Source organism: Tachypleus tridentatus, chromosome 7 (genome assembly GCF_004210375.1).
Source record: "Tachypleus tridentatus isolate NWPU-2018 chromosome 7, ASM421037v1, whole genome shotgun sequence".
NCBI lineage: Eukaryota > Metazoa > Arthropoda > Merostomata > Xiphosura > Limulidae > Tachypleus > Tachypleus tridentatus.
Window position 1 is genome coordinate 56,156,677 of NC_134831.1, and position 25,377 is coordinate 56,182,053.

Genomic DNA, 25,377 nt, shown 5'->3' on the forward strand with positions numbered 1-25,377 from the left:
TTGACAAATCAAAATTGTCTGATTTTTTAAAAAAGTATTTTTAACAAATAAAAATGCACTAAATTTTTGTGTAACAATCTTTATTCGAAAACGATTAATTAATACAGAATGTAATTAAAGTTACTTTCACTAACACATTTACAGTAATGTAAATTTTCTAACTGTAGTCACAGAACTCAATCATTCTTTTCAGTGAAGTCTTGTCCTGTCAGTTACAAAAGTGTACACCGTAATTGTAATAATAGATTTTAATAGGGTTCCACTACGTCGTGTCCTGTCAATTACACAAGTGTACATCATAATTGTAATAATAAAGTATGATGACTCTTTTCCGCGACGTCATGTTCTGTCAATTACACAAGTGTACATCATAATTTATTATTACAATTATGATGACTCTTTTCCGCTACGTCATGTCCTGTCAATAACACAAGTGTACATCATAATTGTAATCATAGACTTTGATTATTTTTCTCCAAGACGTCGTGTCCTGTCAAATGCACAAGTTTAAGAGCTTCATCTGAGTATTATGCCAAATGATTGATGTGTTACATAACACGTACAGACTACAGAATACTTGACCTCCTGGTAGCAGTTTTATTATTCATGCATCACATAATTAAAGTTTATAGTTGAACTCCTTCAAACTTGTAAGTGTCAGATATTATCCAGAGAAATACATAAATATTACAAAAAAAGAAGTGATTCACAGAAAGGTTTGAAATCAAACATTTTTTTCAATAAAAGTGGCTTTCAGTAGCAGATATAAAAAAAACTCCGGTCTACTGAAGTGTAAATGTAAAGTGAAATTACAGTAGTTCATGTTACCGTATTTTATTTCGAATTAATATCTTCTTTCCAGAAACTTTCCATTTTTTCTCACTGAAAGTTGCTTGTATGTTTATTGGAGGAGGGGTAGGGTTAGCGGTTGATCGCATGGAAACTTTCTGAACGCTATAGTGACTTATTATTACATAGAACCCATAAAACCGTGTAGGTATTATCCATGGTTCAAATATATCGTTTTCGGACAGTAAAGTGAAAATTGAATTACAGTGGGTTGTCCGTAATAGTTTTTGTCTATACTTGAATTAAGTTCAGTTACAATAAAAAAAATTAAGTTTTTAACTTGTTTCGGATTGATTGCATTTTTTTAGTGTGTATAGTATTATAGAGCTAATGACAAGACATTGGCTAAAGCGTTTTAAAACTGTGTTCAAACCTTCAATATTTCTCAATATATATTTAACGTTATCCAGTATAAAGGTGTTTTTGTTTTGTCCCTTCAAAACCATTTTAAGAAGTGAAAACATAACCAACGATTTGATGTAATTTTTAAGTTCATTTATTATTTAAAAAAGGAAATCCTATTTTTGAAATTAAAATTACAGTCTCTGCTAACGTTTATTATTTATTACAATTTAATTAAAACTAAGTCATAGAGATGTTACAGCAGTTCTTCTAACCTAGTGGGTCAGCGATAAGTTTTGGACTCATAATGCTAAAATCCGGAGTTCCATTCCGGACGGTGATCAAATAAGAGATAGTCCATTGTACAGTTTTGTGCCGAAAACAACAACAACAGCATTTCTTTAATTTCAGAAGTGTGTTACGTATTTCTCCGGACAAACTGGCGAATTACACAGCTTTCAGCAGGTTTCTAAAAGTAAGAACAGAATCGCACAACCAATTCATAATATATGAAACATACACACACAACAGTCAGCATTAAATAATAAAAATTAGAAGCAGAAAATTTAAAATGTAACAAAATATGTACATCAGTATACATGACTTATTTCACGCTGCTATCACATAAAAAGACTTAAACATACCATATCCTTCGCATTCCTTGATATATCCTCACATAACTTTGAGCAGTCTAAGAATCAGTAATCTTGAAAAAGTACAACAGTAACGAAACAACAGCTGCTCTTTCTCGCACATTAAACTACATTAATCGGTTGTAAGATATGCACACATTGTTGTTAAATTCCAATACACCAGTCTCTGTATAACTCTTGTTTTCACGTTCTGAACAATAGGCACAAATGCTTTCAAAGCATGCAAGCTTCCAAAGCGGTTTTAGGAGCACTATGCTGGAAATAAACCGTATTTAACACTGCGAAAATTAAAGATATAGGGTTCCAATACGTTTATTTTGCGCAGCATGTATCAGCTTTGGAGTACCAGATTCCTGTGCAGCTATAAGTTTTCGGCTGTTCTTTTTATTGTTCATTTCATTTTGTATGACGTTATACTTGTTACAGCTGTCTAAATGATGGACATCCCAAAACAGATTGGTCATCGACTTCGGCCTTGGTAGCTTTCGGTTCATGTTCTTCACTTCTTTCTCCTTGGAGCCTTCAGAACCAGATGAGGTTTTACCTCCGGAATTACTAGAGTCGAGGGTGTTGTTAAATTCGGCTTCCATGTTGGTCAAAGATTTATAACGAATGTTAAACAAAGGCGAAGTCGTTAATGATTTACTACGACAGTTCTTTCCATGAGAAGTTCGATGAACAGACACACTTGCTTCTTTAGAAGGTGATGATTTGCTATATTTAAACATCCTATTTTTATTAGTTTGTTTCTGTAGCGAAGGACTCTTAATAAAATTCTTATTGTTGTAGAATGCATGATTTCCACTAGCTATGCCAATTTTTCCAGTGCTGTTTGAGCGGACAGGTGCCCTTGAGTGGTGAACAGGCGTACTCATACCTTTCATCTCCTCGTTTGTCTTACCAACCTTTTCGTATACATGCTCCTCAGGAGACACGTCTTTGGTCACCACCGAGCTTCTCTTATCTTTTGGAAGAGCTTTACTGACGATACTGACTGTAATCTTCTGGGTAGCAGGTTCGGTGCTGATTGATAACTTCCGGGCAGGAATTGTCTCGACTGGAGGAGGTTCGGGCTTCTCTGGGTGCCCTGGAGCAGTATTGGTCTCTGGTTGTGGTGAGGGTAGTAGGTCATGTTTGATGTGTGCTGGGGAGTTCGTACAAGTTGGAGAGGATGAATTATCTCCAAAGAACTGCTCTTTAGTTTTGACTTCAGTTTTTACTTTGCTGGGAAGAGGGGCGAAACCTCGAACGTAATCATAAATTTGGTCAATTTCGTCGTACCGTTCATCAGGCTCTTGACTATTCTCTTTGAGTTTTGTGTCGCCACTTCGAACACCACGAGCATCTACGGGAGAGGACGTTTCTTGATCCGAGGTGATGAGTGTTTTAACAGCCTCCATACACATCGGATCAGAGAAACTTCTTTTAATTAAAGGAATGTTCCTCTTTGGATGTTTGTGATTATGGAAATAACGGAAATGCATCTTTCCTTCATTTTTATATTCCTTTCTTATCATCGGATCAATAATCTGAATCTGTTCAGACATTTCCTGGATACTCTTTCTACATTTTTCAGACAACTTTGAATACTCGCGAAGTTTTACCAGATTTTCAACGTTACACGGTGCTTGAACTTTCAGTGGCAAGTTCATAGGAATGGAAATTATGCTAAAATCTTTTAGTAGAGGTAAAGCCATGACGCTCTCTTCTTCAAATAAAGAGCACAGTCTCATTTCGGGAATGAAACTTGATTTAAGCCCAGATGGGGGTTTACCATGAACGAGCCTAACCATCAAAGGAAGCCGTTTTGATAACAAGTTTTTAATACTGTGTACACCAGAAATATTCTCCTCGCCAGCTATAGGACTAAATTTCCCTTTTTGTTCGAAACTGAGATAAAGAGTCTTCCCTTGGGAGGACAAACAACGGAGGAAGCGCCCAGGACTCTTCCCCCGGTGAGAAGGCTTGATTAACTCATTTACCAAAACCAGTGTTTCTCCTGTTGCAATAGTCTGTGTTTTATCTGACATAATGTCCGAGTCCTCAGATTTACTTAAAAATACTTTCACGTTTTCTCTCACTAAACACGTCTTGGGAAACACCCGTGCCAGTTCACCGACATTCTCAAGACAACGCATAGCACGACCATCTTCGGAAAGAATCTCAAACCAACCATTATAGTTATCCGGGATAGCTAGTTTAGGCCCAACTGGCACGACGCCTCGGTTGTCTTTAAACTTTACAGACTGAGCTCCCACTAGTACTTTCTTTCCAGCCGAAGCAATAAACATCATTTGGTTGAGAGAAGGGCAAGGTAAGGTTGGCACTCCAATATTGTGGTACTGCCCTTTGATGATTTTAGCCACTTGAGGAAGAGAAAATTTCTGGGTGAACTCTTTGAGATAATGTCCTTCGTCCCCCCACTTGACCACTGAGAGATATGCACTGGCCTCACTGCTGGCCATTCCAGATAGGAAAACTTGAACTGAATTTCTTATTTGTTATATAACTAGTAATTTCTAATCTTGCTCGAGCTCCTGGCCTTCAACTACGGTCGGCTGATCTTTCACTCGGTTACCAAGCAACCACCGCCTCCTGACTTCAAGCTGGTTTGTTGGCCTTCTAACATACGGTAGATCTGGTGGGTGAAAAAAAAAAGAGCTCTTATATTCGTATAAAAACATGCTTTAGCAAAACTTAAGCAGACTAGTTTGTGCATGCTAGACTAGATAATGAACTACATCAACTTCGTGACTCTGAATATGAAATCTGACGTAATCAGTATGGCTGACACTTTAAATTTAAAAATTTTAACCATCCACGTAATGGACATTTCAGTAACATAAAAAGACAGTTAGTCACGGTAGTAAAGGCTAACTGAAATAACATAAAAGCTTCGTCTATTTTCCGATTTCTTGACCACCTGTTAATTCATTTTGTATTCAGTAGGATATGAGTTTGTGAGAAGAATATAAAGTGTAAATAAGATTAATACAAAACGTTAACCTTTATACATAGTTAATGTAATACATACATTGATGTATCATTACAATAACATCTAGCAAAAAACCCTGATCCATGTTTTAATCCATTTAACTCAGTCTTATGTCCTTACTGACATGAATATATTGATGTCAGTATCTTACGCATCTTTCGAAAGACCTTTGAGCAAAATGATATGTAATATATTGACCATTACCTAAGCTTTATGATTTTTCATAATATATATGTAACTGATCCTTGTCTCAAGCCTTTCAGGCAGAATATACCACTTTAATGACATGTAATGTAGAGGTCACACCTTAACTTCTCGTGCAAGATCTCTGACCTTGTCCTAACCCCTTTTAACTGAGATATTGTGCCTTAATATTGTACAATATACTGACCACACTTCAAGCACGTGAAATGTTAGTTGTAAAGAATTATCACAACAAAACAGTTGTTATCACAACATAACAGTTGTTACATAAAGAATTATCACAACAAAACAGTTGTTACATAAAGAATTACCACAATAGTTGCTACATAGAGAGATTCACAAGTGAGCAAAATGTCATGCAACTGAGAAAAGAAAAGAAAAAGAAACAAAACAACAACGACAACAAAAACTCTAGTTTCTCCCTTGGTAACATAATACAAAGATATTAAAAGTTAACTTAACCTCTAACAGATTTTCATTGTTTAATATATTGTTCTTCAATAAACATGAAGTATTGTATTACAGTTCACACTAATTTTTAATAAAAAAATACCTCGTAAAGGTAAACGCAAAATACATCTGATTCCACACTGTACTGTATTTCGAGGAAACTTAATATCATACGATAAAAAATATGAAAATGGAATTATTTCAACATGAAAAGAAACGTCCTTAACTAAATATAAAACGTATGCTGGCTACCTTAAACCCGTATCTTCGTTTTAACGCATTTCGTAGGACATCATTGAAATAAACTTTTCTGGATACTTAAACACTCTTACAATAACATAAACACAAGAAAATCATATCTCAAAGCAATGACATTGGCATACGTTTATTATAAGTAACAGCCAACGTTTTGAACAGTTTCGTAATATACTAGCCCTAGAATTACCAGTTCATGGACCCCCATCAGATTTTTAAACACACACTGCATATTTCTTTTCAAATTATGAACAAAATTGCTTGTGGGTTCAGTGACTTTAATGGCTGCAGAATTCTTATTAACTGATAAGTCAAAGCAAATAAAAAAACACAAGTTGGTTTAATAATAAGCTTGAGGACTTATAACGTAAATATTCGAAGTTTAATCGCTGTGATGGTACAGATAGTCAGATAGTCCATTGTGCAGATAGTGCAGATAGTCCATTGTGCAGATTTTCAATTAAGATTAATAAGAAAAAACAAATAATCAAAACGTAAATAAAAATACCATTAATATGACGGTTAACCTCGGTTATTATTGTAATTTGTTTGGTTGATTTTTGGCGGAAAGCTACCGATGGGCTACCTGCGTTCTATTGACCACGGGGAACCAAACCTCGAATTTTACGTTGTTGATCCAACAGAGAACATATTAATAATTGAGTAGCATTCCTATTTATTCTAGATAAAAAATGAGTAACTCTGGCCCTCACTGGTATTGAATGGAACGTTTGTTTGTTTAGAATTAAGCACAAAACTACACAGTGGACTATCAGCCCTTTGCGCGCCACGGGTATCAAGGCCCGGTTTTTAACGGTGGGAGTCCACGGACATACCGTTGTACCATGGGAGAGCTGAATGGAACGTAAGCAAGTTGGTACTTTAAGGGTTATCATTTCATCATCTTCTACGTACTATACATTGTGTTTAAATATTGTTCAGTTAATCTAATTGTATAAATTAAATTATTTTGTACTATTTACTTTTGGTATAGGCCGGACGTGGCTTAATGGTTAGGCTGTAGGAAGGTAAATCCGAAGGTTCATGGTTCGTGTCCTGTTGCCGCCAGAAACTACGCTCCGCACTTTGGGAGTATGAGTGTGCTATAAGAATAATCATCAAATCCCATTAATTGGTCACATAAGAATAGTCTACGAGTTTATTGTGACTGCTGTTGACTGCCTTCTTTAGTTCAAAATCAAAGTAAGTGTAGATAGCCTTATTTCTATGCCAATTCAAAATACGCCCTTTTTCTCTGAAACTTGAACCAAATTTTCAGTTTTTAATTTTGTCTAGATTTGAACAAACTAAATCATTTTCCTAGCCTTAAGACATATCCAGTTATTAAACTTGCTTCCTTCCCAATAAAAATATAATTACTTCTTAAACACTTACGAATAAGTTTGTTTGATTACACACTTCGCTGAACTCAGTTCTAAATTTGTTTTCTTTAAACAAAGAAATAAACAGAGAGATCCAAAAGTCTGGCCTCAAAGTGAAATAAAACTCCAAGGGCGAGAAAGCTGTTTGAAAGATCTCATTTTCTTATAAAGTCAGTTTACTTGTTTAAAACTTTTGCGCAAAGCTACAAAAGACTGTATGCGTATAGTCATCCATAATTTGAAACAATAGAGAAGGCAGATAATCAGTATCACCCACCGCCAACTTTTGTCTGATAGAATAGCAGGATTTGTCTTTACCAAATAAATATGTATGGCCTTAAACGTTTTTACAAAATGGGTCAACACTATAAGTCCTGGTATTAATATCCCGGTATTAAAGCGTTTAGGTTTGTTTTGAAAAATATGTTTAATATACAAGATATTTTACTTTTGGATTAAATTGTTTGAAATATTTAAGATATGTATTTTATGCGCTATATTTGTTCTTGCAAAGACAGCTACTGTGTTATATAGTACTGCCGCTTGGAAAGAAGCTTGCATACATACATTAGCAGAATTAAAGCAAACTTTCTCAGATTAATTTTTATAATTTTCTCACACATGTATAAACTTAATTAACTTTTTCTAACCTCCCGATATTTTATTCAATATATAAATATATTCGTTTTTCATACAGTTAAACAGATATGTATTTATGTTAAACCAATGAGTTTATGTGTACTTGAATCTCGTGCTACTTTTCAGCTTACTGTACAGTTTTATTGTTGTTAAAGATTTGTTTGTTTGCTTTGTTATAGCAAAGCCACATTGGGCTATTTGCTGAGTCCAACAAGAGGAATCGAACTTCTGATTTTAGTTTGTAAATCTGAAGCCTTACCGCTGTACCAGGGGGAGCGTTGTTAGAGGTCATCGTAAATCTGTTCTTGCAGTTCTTCTACTCGTTTCTACACACAACTAGACGAACAATTCACATAAATTAGAAAATTTAAACTTGATGACAAATGAGCATGATTGATTAAATGGTGTACAATAATCGTGCAATAATAATTGCGCAAAGTTTAAACTAGTTATATAACATTTTTTTTCAAACTGGTGAAGGTGGAACTTCAATTTTTCTAAATTCACTTTTTACCACAAAAACCAAGTGGCGTCATTAGTTGAATGACCTGGAACTAAGACATGGCTTTCGAGAGCTAGAAGGCGGTAAAACCTGTTTTATCTAAACCTAACATCCGGGCTTTGACCAGTAGTATTCGAAAAGAAAAAAAAATTTATAAACTGGCAGTTGCTCAGGTCCTTAGTGACCTCGTATTAAAAGGCCTATGTTTGAACGTGTTTTTGTTTCTTGTTTTTCTGAAGCGGACCTGAAGATATCTAAGAAAATGATATATTTGGCTTTAGCGATGGTTTCAGTCAGTAAAAAGTAAATGAATTTAAATTTTACTAAACATGAAAACCAAATATTTTACGATGATACAAACTGCTGTCACAGTATATTCCCTAGTCCTAATTTTCTAACGACACAGCTTTTGCTATTCTCAGTTTTCTTACTGAAAACCTGTTTGAACCAATTAAACGGTGTGGTTAGAATCACTTTGAGACATTGTGATGATTCATCGAAATTACTGCCCTATTGAAAGCTACTTCGTGTTGCTTTGTTACTGTCAATACGTCTCAGTTTATATGAATGTGAATGATTGGCTAATTACAGTGCTTATCTCAAAGTTAATGTTATGAAAACATGATATTAATTCTGTTCGGCTTTATGGAGGTAGATTCGATTTTTACACGGAATGTTGTGCTAACATATGCTAATCAACAGCGTTGTTAAAAGGACTGAGTCTATATTTATCTTGTGCATTCTTTTAACGTTTTTAGTAAAATAAATTTGGTTCTTAAAATAAATTGTGGCTCATCAAACACTGTCGGCACTTCAAAAATCTTGAGGAACTTACTGATATCAAAACTAGAACTAGAAAAAGAAAATATTATTGTATCCAGTACAACTGTTTGTCGTTTATAAATAACTTTCATCGTTATAACTTGTCATGTCTAAAGCACAACAGTTTGTTTAGAGAAATTATATATATATATACACACACGAACAAAACCGTATCTAAAGGACAGAACCTTAAAAGTGCTGAATGTGGAATACAGATCAGATTAGCTAGTGGCCATAGATATACAGCATGCATGTTGTAAGTCATTATATGAACGTGTAACACGAACAACACTACTGAATACATATCAGAATACGCGTTAAACATGAACCACGTTTGTTAAATCACTTAATCGGTATTAATATCGAACGTGATAAGCAATATCACTGCTATGTCAGGTTGCTAAAGGAACATGAATATCTAAAATGAACAAGTTTAGTATTGCTCTGATTTAGGATGTTTTACCGCTGATTGTTGTTAGCCTTTTCAGTTTGCCTGTAGATTTTGATGTCTTTATATCCTCTTAGTAACGTAATTTATTTTAGATCCTTGGCGTGCTTTCTGTAGTTTTTTTTATCTGAACATATTTTCTTTATTCTAAGAGCTTGACTGTACGTAATGTTTCGTTTCGTGAGATGTGTGACATCTTTTATATTGAAAGTATGAACAAGGATATTACATCTGATTAGTCAGCTAAGATAAATATCAAATGTGAGCATTCCTATATTTTTATTAATTGCAGACCAATCAATAACTTGATTGAATATGAACTTTGTTTTTCTTTGAACGTCTATCATCCATAAATGACTGGTACTTTCTCACTTATGAGGAAGTTCAGCTCACCTAAATGAGGCCAGCCACACTAAGACACTGTTAAAAACCGAACGTCACAAAACGCGTGACATAGTTTATGACTTTCATACGTAATGTAAAGCGTGCTAGAGAATAAGTGAAGTAAAAGTTCATAAACATAAAAAAATCAAACAAATTGCGAAGAACTGGAAACTAGTAGGATTTGGCCCGGTTTCTCGTTGGGGCGGGAGGGGGAAAGTGTTAACAAAAAAATCAAATAAAACGCAAAAATATTCGAAAGCAGTGAGGTTTCGCCAAGTTTCTCGTTGGTGTGAGGATATTAAGACCATTTCAAAATGAAATAAAACCTAATTGTATTTCTAAGAAGAGTGGAAGGGATCAATCGTAACCTTGTACAATAACAGAAACAAAATCTGGGAACTACATGGTTATTTGAACAGGATCAATCGTAACCTTGTACAATAACAACACACAGAAACAAAATCTGGGAACTACATGGTTATTTGAACAGAATTTTAAAATCCATCAGTTGGTTACTCGTATTGTGTTATTGCCTTAAAACTAGAGTGTCATATTAGTGATCTGTAGACGAAATTTAACTAAACGTCTTAGAATATGACGAATTAAATTATAAATAGTTAACGAGCTTTTATAGGTAGGCGTTTAGCAACATGGTGAGAGAAGTACCTCGAACGAATAGCTTAATATTTGCTCTAAATTTTGCATAACGTAGCTTACATTAAGTTGGCTTAAGAATATTAAATCTTAAAACTCAAATTTCGTCCAGTCATTTATATACGGCTTCTATATATATATATATAATAGATATCCCCAGTTCTCTATATTGCAGTCTGTAATGATACGTGTGAGTTTGCATACGTGTTTCGCTTCGCTTCTTCTTTGTGGGTATTTGGGTATGTTTAATTTTTAAATACCTAGGAGGGTCAGGTGCACAAGACCTCTTCCTCCATCCCAAGCTTTCATGTCGGCTATCAGTAAGAATTTGTTGTTGTAGATTTCGGGCCAGAGTATCCCACACTACTCCAGCCCTATTCAGGGCAATGTCCATGTATTGTCTTGATTTGCCTTTTTTTACCTTCCCTTATCCATTTATAATTTTTTTTTTACTTCTATTCTAATAGAATTTTTGTATTTCTATTCGTTTTTTTCCACTTAGATATATATATATTCCCTTTTTCCATATATATTTATCGGAAAAATAAAATAATAATAACAAAAAATAAAATAAAAGAAAAAAATAATTAAAAAGTTAAAACGTCTCGTACATTTGCATACGTGCTTTGAGGAGTTGTTTGTTATTTTGAATTTCGCTATGTGTGCTAATTGTTCCTAATTAAAGGTAAGGTCAGTCATTACCACCCACCGCCAACTCTTAGGCTATTCTATTACCAACGAATAGTGAAATTGATCGTATCCCCGCGACTGAAATAGCGAGCATGTTTGATGTAATGGGGGTTCGAACCCGCGACCCTCAGATTACAAGTCGAGTGCCTTAACCACCTGGCCATCCCTGCTTACAAGAGTGCTCTGGAGTTTTGAAAGACCAAGGGTATCAAGACTTCCTCACCTGTCTCAAAGATTGTTGTCACATTCGTAAGTGTTAGTTTCTTTAATTAGCCACGGAGATTATCACTGCATGCTTCACGTGATGTTTTTTTATTTCATTCGATACGTGATATACAACGTTCCGTTTTCTTTTCTTCTGCTTTTGCATGAATAACCACCACCGAAAATAGTTTCAGAGATACCTGAAAATTGCAAAATGGATCTAGTTTTTATTTCTTCGTTGGCGGACACAACAAATTAATTTTGTTTTACTTTTCATTAAAATCTGGATATATCTCAAAATTCAGAAAATACTTATATTAAACACACTACAAAAGTTTTATTCGTCAGGGGTTCGGTTTTCAAAATTTTCTATTATTGAGTAATGGATTTTTACGTCTATAGAAAAATAAAAGATTTCCAAGTAATATCACACTTAGGTGTATTATAACCATTCATGAATATGAAAAGAAAAAATAATTCTTCTAAAATATTTGGTTAAAACGTTAGTATAATTTGTAACATCATATCATGCAGTACCATGAAATATTATGTATAGAAATCTCATTCCATATTAGTTTTAATATCATTAAAGTGCCCTTTTATTTACACCATAATATATATTTAAAAAGTCTGGACTTGACATAGCCTAGAGGTCAGGGCGCTCTTTTGCTCCTAAGTTCGAATACAGTTACTGACATTGGTTGCCTTTTCGGATACTGACCCAGCATGGTCAGATGGTTAGGGCGCTCGACTTATTAAAATCTGAGGGTCGCGGGTTCGAATCCCCATCGCACCAAAACATGCTTGTCCTTTCACTCGTGGGGGCGTTATCATGGAACGATCAATCCAACTATTAGTTGGTAAAAGAGTAGAGTATCTCAAGAGCTGGTGATGGGTGGTTATATTAGCTGCCTTCCCTCTTATCTTACATTGCTAAATTGGGGACGGCTAACTCAGGTAGTTCTTGTGTAGCTTTGCGCGAAATTAAAAAACAAATAAGAAAATCCTTAAAGCTACTGAGGCGTTAAAGGATGGCAGCCAATTTACCTTTTCGTTCGTAAGAAGCAACCCAAGACTTGGCAGTTGCTTCTTTCCCTGTAGTTTTATAAATTGTATATGGATAGCACATATAGTTCACTAGTAGCTGTGCCCAAAATTCAACAAACTAACGAGTTTGAATGTTTAAAATTTATTTCGTTTTATATCTGGCTCTAATTTACACTACTGAAGTATTGACAAAGATTTAGTAGGTGCTGGAAACTTCATTGAAATTCCTGGTGATTCTGGGCTGTCCTAAAAGCCTGGTTGATGACGTAAGTTGCAGTTAGTAACGCTAATAAACTTAACATCTACATCAGCCTACACATCCCATATTTCATGTCTGGGAGAGTTACCTTGCCTTGGGCTAATATTTTCATTGTCATGAAGACATTTACGTGTGCAATTTCTAACTAAATCAGAGAGAATCCACTAATGGTGTAACAAGTGCATGACGTAAATTTCTTCTGTTATTTTACCGCCATCAAAAACAATTCATTTCCGACAAATAATGTAAATGAGACGTATTTCAAATTTGATGACACTTGGATAGTCATCTCTTTATATGAAGTATGAACGTCATTATCCTGTCTCTGTATGTGAAGCATTAACGTTATTATACTGTTTGTATATGAATTATTATCGTTGTTATTCTGTCTTTATATGAAATATTAATGTTATTAATCTGTCTCTGTATATGAAATGTTATCGTTATTATCCTGTCTCTGTATATGGAGTGTTATCGTTATTATCCTGTCTCCGTATATGAAGTGTTATCGTTATTATCCTGTCTCTGTATATGAAGTGTTATCGTTATTATCCTGTCTCTGTATATGAAGTGTTATCGTTATTATCCTGTCTCTGTATATGAAGTGTTATCGTTATTATCCTGTCCCGTATATGAAGTGTTATCGTTATTATCCTGTCTCTGTATATGAAGTGTTATCGTTATTATCCTGTCTCTGTATATGAAGTGTTATCATTATTATCCTGTCTCTGTATATGAATTATTATCGTTATTATCCTGTCTCTGTATATGAATTATTATCGTTATTATCCTGTCTCTATATGGAGTATTATCGTTATTATCCTGTCTCCGTATATGAAGTGTTATCGTTATTATCCTGTCTCTGTATATGAAGTGTTATCGTTATTATCCTGTCTCTGTATATGAAGTGTTATCGTTATTATCCTGTCTCTGTATATGAATTATTATCGTTATTATCCTGTCTCCGTATAAGAAAAAGCTTTACGTAATTCCCACACATGAAGTAATATTACATTGTGTGCTGTGGCTATTCTTCTGGTTAGCCAGATAAATAGTTTTTGAGTTATTTGCAAGACTATCGCAATACGCATTTTCAGAGTTGTGTCAAGCTAAGAGTATCCACGAAAACTTAGAAGTTGAGCAATGGCAAACTGTTCAGTGTGTTTATATGTGCATTATTAAACCTGTTTTTCTCTTACATCACATAAATAAAAATGAAAGTAAATATTAAACCTGTTTTTACTCATACATCACATAAATAAAAATGAAAGTAAATATTAAACCTGTTTTTACTCATACATCACATAAATAAAAATGAAAGTAAATATTAAACCTGTTTTTACTCATACATCACATACATAAAAATGAAAGTAAACTGGATTATTTAAATATTAGACAGTTAAGTCTAATTTGTTTTATTTACATTTGTCACTTACCTATTGAAGCACTTACGCAGCCACGAATACAGTATAAAACTGGGACTGATATAAGAGCTACTTATTTCCCCGAAAGGAGAGGTCGAAGGCCGCCTGGAAAGGCCAATGTTTTAATCACGCGCACTAATATGAAATAATGTGTTGTCTGTCGACAAATCAGTAGACACTAAAATGACGCCACATAAGGGATATTTAACATTGCAATTTGTACTGTCGTTATGTCAGTAAAAAGTGCGCATGCTATGAATCACGAGAAGAATTATGCACGCTGTAGGCTATAACACAACATAACATATGAACTTTAAAAACAAGAAATAAAAATGTTTGTTATTTTTAATTATAATTTTATTTACTCATGAAACAGAACACTTTGGGGAGTCTGTGGAAGTACATTTAGTACTCGTATCTTCGACTTACAGAGATGTAGGCGATATTTTTCTGTCTATATTTTTCAGTAACTTGCGGAGGACATAAGAAGGGCAGGGGCTCATTAACAAAAAGTGTACTTTCAACCATCGCAAGACAAGACTATTTAGGTGGAAGGAATTAGGTGTAAGCATGAGAACTATGGGTAAAACGGCATAAGAAACAAACAGATGCTCTTTGACTATTACTCAACTGCTCTTACCAACTAAATCTATACAATTAATTCTTGTGTACCAACACTTAGATAGCATATCATAGCTACTTTACTTACTATATAGACCTATACAACACTCTATTCCATTTATTATAGAACTGATATTATTTTTCCCTAATAACTCGCAACAAAGAAGACGTGGGATCAAGTTATGGACAATGTTTTGACTGAGAAAAATAGCACTTTGGGGGCATAAGAGAAAAAAGCATAGGTTTGAGTCTACCCAACTTATGTATATTACTAATGTTTGCGGTTAAGCCCAGTTTCTTTTTAATAATTAAAAATTTGGTTTCAATAAGCAAATAACTTTTGTAATTATATCTAATGCTTGAATAATTATACTTACAAACCAAAGTAAACAAGCTTTTCTGTCATCTGAATAGTTTGCTGTTACGTAATTTTTGGGTCATCGTGAGCTTGAAATAAGTCTGTCAGCAGAATAGCCACTTAATCTCTGTGTATGAAATATTAACGTTACCTCGTATCTCTACACTGAATGCAAATATTACGTTGTAACGTGATCGATCATTGGTTTATATTACTATTTAGTAAAAATAATATGAAGTTTAGTCCACTTAATAACGATAGCGAATTAATTTATTTCCTGAATAACATTTTATACAGGCTACATGTTATGTTTAATGGTAAGCCTAACTTCACGAACAATGTTTCCATAGAAATTCCATAACTACTAGTGAGCCTAAATCACGAATGGAATTCAGTTTACTTATTTGCAAAATTGCATTGTCAACCGATCAGTAACAAACACGCTGAATGGCTCACCGATTTTCTGATGACTGAATAACTAACTAACTCGATAACTGAATTACTGACGAATATATTAATTCAGATTTTATAATCTAACTAAAACTTGTTCGCTTACTCTGAATTCACTGATTAATTTGAATTCACTCAATATGGTATTTTTATATTGTATGCTATTTCACGAATATTCGAGATTCCCAAACTTTCACGCAATTACTAGACATGATGCAATTATGATACCTTTATACCTATACTAATTAATAACCTAACATCCACCTGCAACGCCCCCTACAATCCCGTACACGTTTATACTCTCGTTGGTAAGACATGCACCCCAAAACATTGAAATATTAAAACTATAGTCTACAAAGTCACTTTGTACCTATATATGAAGTAGCTGTATGTTATTTCCGCATGTGAAGTAAGGTTGCATTATCTCTACTTGTGAAATAGTACTTTCCAGTTTCTGTGAAAATAAAACTTAGCACACGCACGGATCATTTCAGAAGACTTTTTCTTATATTGTTTTAATACACCTTCAAACACTTCCTTTAGCCGTGCTATTAAGATTCATTAAGAATAATCCCTTTCTGCTGTCATAAATATTCATTTAGAATATTCAGTTTATACTATTAAGAAGATTTCATCTGCACTGTCATAAAATCCGTTTCGGGACATTCCCTGTATACTGTTCTAATGATCCCTTCAGAAAATTATCATTCTATAATCCTATAGACATCTTCGGAGAATGTAGTTAGTACTATCTTAAAAATATCTTTAATAGAATTCATTTATATTATTCTGTATTTTATGACATTTTTATAACAAAGAAGTTCATAATAACTAGCATAGGTTTAGAAACGAGACCATGGATGAACTTGTTGCATGAACAATGAACAAGAAGGGATTGTTCGAATTTTTGTACCTGCATTGATATCTACTAGGTTCAGTGAAATACTGTTATTAAAAAAACAAAAACAACGCAAAGTTACATAATGGGCAATCTGCATACTGTGTATATTGTAGGGTTCGAAACATAATTTTAGCTTTATAAAGATTCAGGCCTACTAGCACTGAGCCTTGAGAAGATGGAAATAAAATATGCATTCCAAAACATTTGAAAGTCTTTTGAATCAACGTACTTAAAAAATTGAATATTTAGAGAGGTTTTATTTTTAAAAAAATCAAGTCCGTTTTTACAGCTTTTATACGGGCACTCACATCCATATAGAAACATTTAACTCTTGTTAAAACTATAAAATAAATTTGTTTATAGTTAAAATCAAAGCTACACAAGGGGCTATCTGTATTCTGCTCACCACGAGTATCAAAACCTGGTTTCTAGCAGTGTAAGTCCGCAGACGTGCCACTGGGGAGAGTATAATACTGATATATAAGCCCCCAGTAGTACAGCGGTAAGTTTACGGATTTACAACGCTAAAATTAGGGTTTCAATTTCCCTCGGCGGGCTCAGCAGATGTGGTTTTACTATAAGAAAACACACATTATAGCCCCTCAGGGGCTCAGCGGTATGTCTGTGGATTTACAACGCTAAAACCGGGTTTCGATACTCGTGGTGGGCATAGCACAGATAGCCCATTGTATAGCTTTGTGCTTAATTCAAAAAACAACAAACAATAACAACTGAAATATAAAAAAAATCAGTCACGCAAAATAAGGATAAGCGTTTAAATTAAGAAACAAACATGGTGACAAGTATTTCTTTAAAAAAAGTAAAACATCTGTCGAGTATTATTGTATGTTACCTGTTAGCGATGCGCACAACAATTAATTGAAAAATAAAGCTACAAATATGCCTTTTTAGGATATTTTTTCCCTAAACAGCGTTGCTTATCATATTTGAAGCAATGTATTATACATGCATTTTCGTTTGGTGTATGACTATTATGATTTTGTTATAAAGACTGTTTCGCATTGTTAGCTTAATATTTGTAGTTAGGACTAGCCTAAACTTCGCTGACCGAACCTCGTGAGGTATTACTGGGACTGCGACCGAAAATACAGTTAACAGTGCGTTTGTGTTTTCGTATAGCAAAGCCACATCGAGCTATCTGCTGAGTTTACCTATGGGAATTGAACCCCTGATTTTAGCGTTGCAAATTCGAAGACTTACCTCTATGCCAAAAGAGGACGGTTGAGAGCAAGGATATTCAACTGATGAAAAAAAAAGGTCTTCTAAGTAAAAAAAAATCATTTTTAAGTAGGAATAAAATGAAATATATATCTGATTGCCAGGTACATGTTTAGTTCCCATGGAAGCACACAGTGCGTTGTGACTGGATTTTTATATCAGTGAGTAATTACCTGTTTTGTATTATAATTTAGTATAAAATCGAACTGGTTGATATTGAATTTGTATTTAACCTGTAGTCCTTTGTATTGTATCACCTACATTTTTTTTTTTTTTTTTTACAGTTTACTAACATTACGTCTTGTTACCTGTCAGCTGTAAAGGAACTTTCTACCACAGAAACTTACCTGAAAAAAACAACAATCGTATTTCTTCTGATAATTTACCTTCGTTGGTAGTTTCGGCTGGACTGAATACATTATACATTTATTGTGGTATATTTCTTTTCTAACTAGTGAAATCGTAACACAGATTTCTAACATTTTCAGGTTTTTAGAACGCTACATCGCACCTGTAAGAGCAAACTGGGGATGACACATCATGCATTCCCGAACAAATCGAGGCGTGTCAGCAAGCTTTCCAGACACGCTACAAGAAGCACAACTGGTGACTAAGCTGGGCATGTTTGTTAATACAGGGCCTTCCCCTACTGACCCTTTCCACTCTCATCACCAGAAACACGTTTTACTTCATTGAATGCCAAGCGAATTGAAGCAATTATAAGAAAAAAGAAAAAAAACAACAACTGAAAACATCCAAAGACGATGGGTGACTTAACCTTGAAGATTTCATCTGAATATTAAGACAATAAAATATTTAAAAGAAAATTTGCCTATTAGTTCATCTTAATAAATAACATTAACGATCTCTAAAAACAAACAAGAGAGAGGGAATTAATATTGAAATTTGCCATATTGCATACTGCTTACCTCTACCAGTAGGTGGCCGACCGGTATTTCAGCTTCAAGTTGTCAGACTATCAGTGGTAAGGTCATCCACTCTCGCTCTCTGTGCTACTGCTCCAGGGCACACAAGGGCGTCGCCAGTCGCTTAGTCTGTCGAAAAAAAAATCCCTGAAACTCCTAGGCCTAACAACTGACTCTCCTATGTTTACCCAGTTATTGGTTTGCTTTAAAAATGAAAATATCCAGTTTCGAGTTAACACGTTCCAAAGCGTTAATGCAGCTGTATCACAATCCAAACTTGCTGAAGATTAATAGACACACATTCCTCATCAGTGAACACTACAAATACGAAAGGCTGAAGTGGAAAACAAGGACTTTGGATCGGAACTTGTCTTTCAATAGATTGCTATGTAAACCTCCGTTTTTAATGAAAGGTATGACATGAGTTGCAAACTGAAAAATATTTTACATACACAAAGATGACACATATTTTGGCCATCATTCCATATAGGACTGTATAACATCCAAAACTCAGGGTAACCACCAGAAACGCACTACGATCACGTGCGAGTGATACAGCTGGACTAGTTTCTACCCTCTCTGCACAAGTTGGAACTGAATATCTGCCACAGCAAGACTCGCGTATTACCGAAGTCACGCTGAGCCCTGACTGGTCCGTTTAGTAAGCTGGAGAGAGATCAACAAGGTATATACTACCCCTCCCGCCCCCCGCAAACACACATTCCCTGCTTATGCAAGTTTTTTTGGGCTACTATCACTGAATGGCCTAGCTTAGAACAAGCACCAAGTGAAGACCAAACAACCAACCGTATTGTAGCATATGTTCAAGATTATAATTAATGAGACGTGTGTGTATCTTACATGACTAACAGGAGTCAGTCACTGGAAGATGAGGCTTTAGATATAATTATCCCTTTTTGGTTTCTTAGGAATAATTGATGAATGTCGATTATTTACATATAAGACGAAGTATTTAAGTAACCAACAACGACTGGTAGATTCCAAATCTTATATAAATCGGGACCCCAAATAAGATTCCTCCATTATAACTTGATATGTATGGTTAATATATGCTAATCAGTTATAGATAATATTTTCATTAATTAACTCAATATATATATTGATACATATCAATAGCATATCAAAGAGACTTTGGATATGACTGTTATGTATTGTTGCTTAATTGGGTTTATATCATTTCTATACAATGTTAATCACAGTACGTGATTAATTATTGCAGGTTGTTGTGTATAGAAATGTTTTTCCAAGATATTTATAATAGTTTTTCTGTTTTCTATTTTGAAATCATGTTTGTTTTTTGATAATTTTATTCACGAAATAGAAACTCTTATTTGTTTGTTTGTTTGTTTTGAATTTCGCGCAAAACTACTCGAGGGCTATCTGCACTAGCCGTCCCTAATTTAGCAGTGTAAGACTAGAGGGAAGGCAGCTAGTCATCACCACCCACCGCCAACTCTTGGGCTACTCTTTAACCAACAAATAGTGGGATTGACCGTCACTTTATAACGCCCCCACGGCAGAAAGGGCGAGCATGTTTGGTGCTATCGGGACTCGAACCCGCGAGAAACTCTTATTCATAAAACTTAAAACTTTAACATTTCATTCATAACATAAAAAAGCTACAACTTTGTTTGCTTTCTCACTTTATTATTACTTCGATTCAGCAAAGAGCAAATAAATTAAAATAATTCTACACTGCAGTAGTATGGTAAACCTCATTTTCTCGAGTTCTTTTTCTTCTGTAAGACGTATTACAAAAATCGCAGTTTACCGATATTTAATTTTTTACACTTTCTCTCTCTAGCTACTAAATTGTGATCTACAAAATTCCTCGTACTTTTACTGTAGGATTTTTACACCCTCCTTGACTCATCATTTAACTTGAAGACTCACAACTCTCAAATTAAGGGTTCCATTCCTATCGGGACATAGCTTAGATAACCATTTGTGCGCCCCTGTGGATATATAAAATGTTCAATAATATGTATTGTAATAAAAAAGTATATCACATTTTATGATATAAAAATAAGCATTCGGCTACAAGAAAAAAAATTCAAGAACATATTTTTTGTTCTGTTTGTTACGCTTTTCTGAAGTATTAATAATAATGTTATTTTTCCTATTTAAAAGATGATGTGAGTCATAATGATCTATTGTGTCCAAAACGAATCCAGATCTATTCCTTAAATGACAGATATTTCATATTAATCTCTCCATTTTTATACATACGAGAAGATTTCAGGATATTTCTTCTTATAAAAATCGAGCTAATTACAGATATTGTGTTTGTTTCTCCCATTTTCATTTTTTTCACTGCTGTTCAAAATTAGTATTGGTTGTGAAAATAGTAGCGAAATTGATTTCAATAAACACATCGTAGGCTTCATCATGACGGGAAACCCACTTGAAGTAAAAATGGTTAACCTGAAGATGACCTAAGAAGTTCGTTGTTCTGTATTTCGCGCAAAGCTACACGAGGGCTATCTGCGCTAGACGTTCCTAATTTAGAAGTGTAAGACTAGAGGAAAGGCAGCTAGTCATCACCACCCACCGCCAAACAATAGGTTTCTGTTTACAGACTAAGTGTGATTTTAGTATTTCTATTTATAAACTAATTTAACACTCTAAATTGATGAACAGGTGCAGATTTATTGGGTCTTCTTATATATATATATACATTCATAATAGAAGCAACTGTTACTACAGATAGAATTTTTAGGTTTGTTTGTTTAGAATTAAGCATAAAACTACACAATGGGCTATCTGTGCTCTACCCATCGAAGGTATCGAAACCCAGTTTTTAGCAATGTGAGGCTGCAGACATACCGCTGTGCTACTGAAGAACATAATTTATAGGATTGTTTGTTTGTTTGTTTTTGGAATTTCGCACAAAGCTAATCGAGGACTATCTGTGCTAGCCGTCCCTAATTTAGCAGTGTAAGACTAGAGGGAAGGCAGCTAGTCATCACCACCCACCGTCATCTCTTGGGCTACTTTTTTACCAACGAATAGTGGGATTGACCGTCACATTATAACGCGCCCACGGCTGGGAGGGCGAGCATGTTTAGCGCGACGCGGGCGAATTTATTGGAACTGAACGTATAAATTTATATTTGCTGTATTCTCGTGTTGTTGTTTTTTCAATCCCCCTTCCCAGAGAGACAGCGGTAAATTTTCAGATTTACAACGCTAAAACCAGAGGTTCAATTCCCCTTGGTTGACACAGCAGATAACCCTCTGTGACTTTGCGACAAGAAAACACACATACATCTTATAGATTTCAGTGATATCGAGAAAACCCACTTGTAGAGAAAAAAATATATATGTAAAAACGGCTCGTTGGGTTGAAAAAATATTTTAGGTAGAGGAGCGAACAACGTTTTTACATATATATCTTATAAATTTGTTCAATAAAAAACTTTCATGTTAGGTTTCAGTGTTTTCTGGTTTTTTTTGTTTGGTTTTGGTATAGCTCTAGTGCTGTGTTAAAACTATTGCTATATTACAAGTGTAAAAATTAATCTAAAATAATTAAAATTAACTATTCAAGCACTTAGTTTGGCTACTATGGTTGTATTACATCTTATGAGAGTTTAGAATATTGATAAATTTTGGAGTATTTTAAGGAACGAAATCTTAACTTAAAATATAAATAAAAAAAATGTTTGGATGAGTGATTAAATTTGTTTGATACAAATAATTTACAAAAATTATGAAGAATTAAAATAATTTCCTAGTATTTTGAAAAATAACTGGACATTTATAACAATAAATAATTGAATTTTCAAGCAATAAAGCATTTTGTAACATAATGAATGAAGTAATATGCTGTTTTTCCTTGTTTTAAATTTAAGAAACACAAAAAGCTGTTAAATTACTCACAATAAAAAAATATGTATATATATAAATTTCCGAGTGTACTTCAATACTCACCAAAATGGCGCCCTACTGCCCTCTGACGACAGCTAAAATATTTTCTTCAACTTGTAAAAGTAAGGAATAACTGCAAAATTTAAGTTTGTTCTTATCTTTCCTTTAGCTGTGCTGGTGACATATTTTTATTTTTATTTTTATTTATTCAATAGGAGAACTTCGTTCTAAATTTCAAGTTTGTTTTGTACAGGTTTAGTGTATTTTTAAAATGTTAATGTACTACAAGTGTAAACTTAATGAACAATGCTTAAAATAAAATACGTTTCAAGCAGTTGGTTGGGTGACTCCGGTTGTATTACATGTTATGACTGTTGCTATCAATATCAACATATATACGAATTATATAAGTTCATTTATACCAGATATCATTTATTTATCAGCTGTGGAATCGAATAACATCAGTATAAGCATTCACTCCACCACCACAAAAACAATCCAAGTGGGTTATTTGGTTTGACAAAAAGAAAAAGCGTTATTTCTACAAGTATGATTATTATATATAAAATTATTTAGAGATATTTCTGATAAACCAGTTGCGTGAAATCCAACTGCTACAGGAAAAATATTTAAAGTAAAAATATTTGTAATAAATTTTCTATACATTTGTACTTTATCTTGTCTTCGAAAGTGTGATTACATCGGTTGTTTTTGTTTTTGTAAAACGTAAAATTTTACTTTTTGTTAGTTATTATAAAAATTAAATTATTTTTTCGTTTCATTTTCTTTTGTTCTTCTAAAGATTTACATCAGTTTTCCTCAGCACAAACTTTCGCTCACTTTTGGTTTTCATGATAATTTTCACTTTATTTTTCTTAAGTATGGTTTGAATTAGCTTTCTTAAAAATCGTCAGCTTATCTTATTTTTAGTAGTGATTTATAATGTAGTTCATGTAGTATGTTATCTTCCCTTCCTTTCATGTTTTACCTAACCGGAGTTTTTGTATTGTTTATGCCTGTAAAATATTATTTACGTGTTTCCCAGTGAGTCGACCGAGAGATTATGGGCTTACAACGGTGAATCCTGGGTGCGATTATCCGTGATGGACAGATCATAAAGTGCCTATTGTGTTGAATTGTGCGAAAGCGAACGAACAAACTTTTTTACGCAGATTTCTAGTTTTTATTGTTTTCTTACCTTAAAAACAGAACAAAAACAACTAATTAATCAATGATTTCTACGTAAATTCTTATTGCCCTCCTTCGTTATTTGTAGCCACCTACTTTTCAAACGGTTTACTATTTATACTATTTCATCAGAAACTATAACTATAAACTAGAATCAAGTATTGAAATACAGCAATCAGAAAACGTTTAGTTTATTCAACGAAAGGTTATACAAATCTTTTATTTTTAGCATTGCTTACATTCAGGTGCCTTTCGTCAACAGCCATTACTGATCTAGATTTGTTCATTTTACATATAAACCGTTTGTTGCGCATAGTCTCTTTAACTAAACGAATTATTTATTTCTAATCGTCACTACTTGTTGGCTTTTACTAGTATAAAATTTTTATGTCTTGTTAAAAGAACCCTAGCGGGTAAAATACCACCTAACTACAACCATCTCTGCCCCTTCTTATCACCAAGAGCGTGTAAACCCAAGGATATTCTATATAAATCTATATAATGATTTGTATAGAAAAAGAGAACCTGTATAGAACAGCAGCAGTCTACCCTCTTGTCCCTAACAGAGTAAGAAATCAGGGCTGTTGATCAGTGATGATAAGCTATAATTGTGTAAGACCTTTAAAAATAACATACAAGTAAATCGTATGTTCACAAAAGATTTATTGTACAATCAAACTTTTGTTTCAGAAGCTTTGCTATTTTTTTCCTTTTTTTTTTGCTGGCATAAGATCTAAAATAATTTATATAAATGGATTCAACCACATGTACTGTTATTAAAACAAATATAGGGCCAAATACACAAACTAGTTTTTTCTTGCTATTTCTTTGAAATATCCAAAAACTGTTGTTTTGGGAACGAAAAAAAATAATTCTACACATTGAAAACGGCCGATCTCCTGTCAAGAAAATTTGCACGCCTTCTATTTCTTCTCAGCTTTCACATACTTTCCAAAGATAATTTGAACCCTTGTTTGAAAACTAGCCCACCAAACTAGTAACACGATACTGCATACAGATCTTTTAAAAATAACCATTAAGGACAATGACCAGGAATTACAGGGGTGACAAATAAACTGACTGGCCAATAAACTGTCTAAGATTAAGTAATCAAGATAATTCAAAATAAACTTCAAAATATATATTCAAACTAATTACATTAGTTTTGTAATTAAAACATCACCATGAAAATAAAGTTATAAATGAACTTTTATCGTCAGGACATTTTCAACTATACTCGAGATATAACAAATCAGATAAGATCCTTCTAACGAGTGCTGTCATTATATATGAGATGCTTGTTTGTTTTGGAATTTCGCGCAAAGCTGCACAAGGGCTATCTGCGCTAACTGTCCCTAATTTAGCAGTGTAAGACGAGAGGGAAGGCAGCTAGTCATCATCATCCACTGCCAACCTATGGGCTACTCTTTTACCAACGAATAGTACGATTGACCGTCATATTATAACGATCCCACAGCTGAAAGGGCGAGCATGTTTGGTGCGACGGGGATTCAAAACGTTCAAAACGTGGTAGGGAAAACCTCGCTTGTCAAAAATGGGGGCTAGCTAACCCATAAGTTTTGTCTGAAAAGTCTTGTAA

General features: G+C 34.0%; 1 protein-coding gene across 3 annotated transcripts; it reads right to left on the bottom strand.

Moving 5' to 3' along the window:
- Nucleotides 1-56: 56 nt before the first annotated feature.
- LOC143255712 (uncharacterized) lies at nt 57-19,368 on the bottom strand. 3 transcript variants are annotated; one of them, XM_076511801.1, is made up of 3 exons: nt 18,702-18,833; nt 11,493-11,673; nt 57-4,482 (listed from the first exon to the last, which is right to left on the bottom strand). In XM_076511801.1, exon 3 carries the CDS (start codon nt 4,307-4,309, stop codon nt 2,132-2,134), a length of 2,178 nt encoding a protein of 725 aa, XP_076367916.1. In that variant the 5' UTR covers nt 4,310-4,482; nt 11,493-11,673; nt 18,702-18,833; the 3' UTR covers nt 57-2,131. The 3 variants fall into 3 exon arrangements, with proteins under 3 accessions (XP_076367916.1, XP_076367917.1, XP_076367918.1); XM_076511802.1 differs by lacking the exon at nt 18,702-18,833 and adding an exon at nt 18,120-18,300; XM_076511803.1 differs by lacking the exon at nt 11,493-11,673 and having other exon boundaries at nt 18,702-19,368.
- Between the last annotated feature and the right edge of the window lie 6,009 nt (nt 19,369-25,377).